Below are 1,979 nucleotides of genomic sequence, written 5' to 3' on the forward strand. Positions count from 1 at the left end.
CATAGAGCTTAGCAATGCGTGAAGTAGTGTTTCTATAAACGCGCCGGAAGACGTTTGACGACACTGACGTCACAGCTGGGTTTGGTCATGTGACTGATGTAGAGGCGCCAGCATTAGGGCGGAGTATTGGGATGGGTGTCACGATACTTGGGTCACGGTACGATATTATCACAATACTGAAATATCAACAAGTATCGCGATATTTTTCCCAGCTATCAAACTTTAGTGTATAGATAAGAAAGCAAACTGCAAACGTCCATCAGAAGGTATTGATCATTTATTTATTTATTTTTTTGGGGGGTTTGAGTTGGTCGATGTCTTCCACTCTGACTGCTTGAACTACAGAGACGGCGCTGCGCCGCGCAGCAGAAGGCTGCATGGCGCCGTCTGCCAGAGTGGCGGATCAGGTGTGAACCTATTTCCCTCATAATTTTAGATAAAAATCTTTTGGTTAAAAATCGAAACTAGGAAATAAAAGATCGATATAACATCAGGCAGCCAAAACTCACAATATATCGCCAAAATGATTTTTTTCTAACTTTAACTTTCCCAGGAAGAACTTTAACTTTCCAAAGGATGATTTTTACCACATGAAGGCAGCATTAGACAGATTTTAAACTATTAAATGTTTCCGTGTTTAACAGCTAAACGTTGAGCGGCGGCCATTTTGAACACAGCTGTGAATTTGATCCCTGACCTCCGTCTGGTCCCTGTCTGGTCACTCTAAAGTTAAACTGTTTGGATTTTGGTTCCTTTTTTCCTCCATCTGTTCGTTCATTCAGACAGAAAGAAACAAAAGTAAAGATTCACATGAAGCTTTCAAGGTGACAATTTGGCAGCAACACAACTTCCGCTGGAAAAGATGTTTGTTTTTCTGGGCTGAAACAGAAGCAGACCATGAGGATCTGGAAAGAGTTCAGGAGAACTTTTGTTTCCTAATTCCCATCATCAGGGAAAAGGAGGGGCTACACGCGTTGCCAGGGCGACGGCTCATTCAGCAGATAGTTTTCCTTTTTTAGAAGACAACAAGTAAATGAAGAAGGAAAACACACGAACAATGATGGGCAGCAGTAGGTCCACGAGAAAGATAAGGTTCCAGTGAAACTTTGGTGGCTGAAAATGTTCTGTTTTTTCCTAAATGTAGGAATTCAAACTAAATCCACATCCTGTGAATGCACAAAGATAAAAAACCGAGTGATGCATCTCCTCCGGCCGTAGCTGTGGAGGACGACGCTCATAAATACCACAGATAGGAGAAAGAGGAGGATCTTTGTCTATTTTGCTGATATTCTCTCCCTCCTGCTCGTCAGCCTCTGGGCATTGGATTTTTTTCGGTTTCCTGTCTGAGGTTGAAGAAGCTGGAGTTCGCAGGTAGAGAATCACCTCAGATCAGGTCTAGTTCATGGAGTCGAAGCAGCTGAGTTCCTGCTGCCTGTTTTATTCCCGTTTCAATCCGGGCCACGATCCAGAAGTCACTCCAGGAAAACTGACAGCAGGAGATATGGAGGCTAGCAGGGAGGTTCCAGTCTGGTCCACGGCTGAAGGCCACGGCAGGTTAGAAGGCGGAGCCAGTGATGGCGTTCAGCTGCTGCATCAGTCCTTCTAGACTGGCCATCTGCTCCGACAGGTCGTCCTGCTCGTAGACCTGAAACACAACAGAACAGAGACGTTACAATGGAAGGTTCTGGAGGCGGAGCCTGCTGGTCCTCAGGTACGTCTGGGTTTTATGGGTTCTGCTCAGATACCAGATCAACACCTCTCTGTTAAAGCTTCCATCTGACAGAAATGTTCGGTTTGATTCAGTCTATAGATCTGTCCTTAGATCAGTCTATCATCCTGAGCTGTTAGATGGACCGATCTAAGGACAGATCTATAGACCTACAGCTCAGGATGATTGACTGATCTAAGGACAGATCTATAGACCTACAGCTCAGGATGATTGACTGATCTAAGGACAGATCTATAGACCTACAGCTCAG

The 1,979-nt window shown here is 44.8% G+C and overlaps 1 protein-coding gene across 1 annotated transcript in view; it reads right to left on the reverse strand.

Annotated features, from left to right (window-relative positions):
• Positions 1-563: 563 nt before the first annotated feature.
• The window catches only part of dcc (DCC netrin 1 receptor), a 66,439-nt gene continuing 65,023 nt past the window's right edge, over positions 564-1,979 (reverse strand). Inside the window, exon 15 of the mRNA XM_015399949.1 lies at positions 564-1,645. Within this exon, the coding sequence (XP_015255435.1) occupies positions 1,556-1,645 (90 nt within the window). The 3' untranslated portion in view covers positions 564-1,555. The remainder of the gene's footprint in view (positions 1,646-1,979) is intronic.

Source organism: Cyprinodon variegatus, unplaced genomic scaffold, assembly GCF_000732505.1.
Source record: "Cyprinodon variegatus isolate N-32 unplaced genomic scaffold, C_variegatus-1.0 Scaffold1060, whole genome shotgun sequence".
NCBI classification, from domain to species: Eukaryota; Metazoa; Chordata; class Actinopteri; order Cyprinodontiformes; family Cyprinodontidae; genus Cyprinodon; species Cyprinodon variegatus.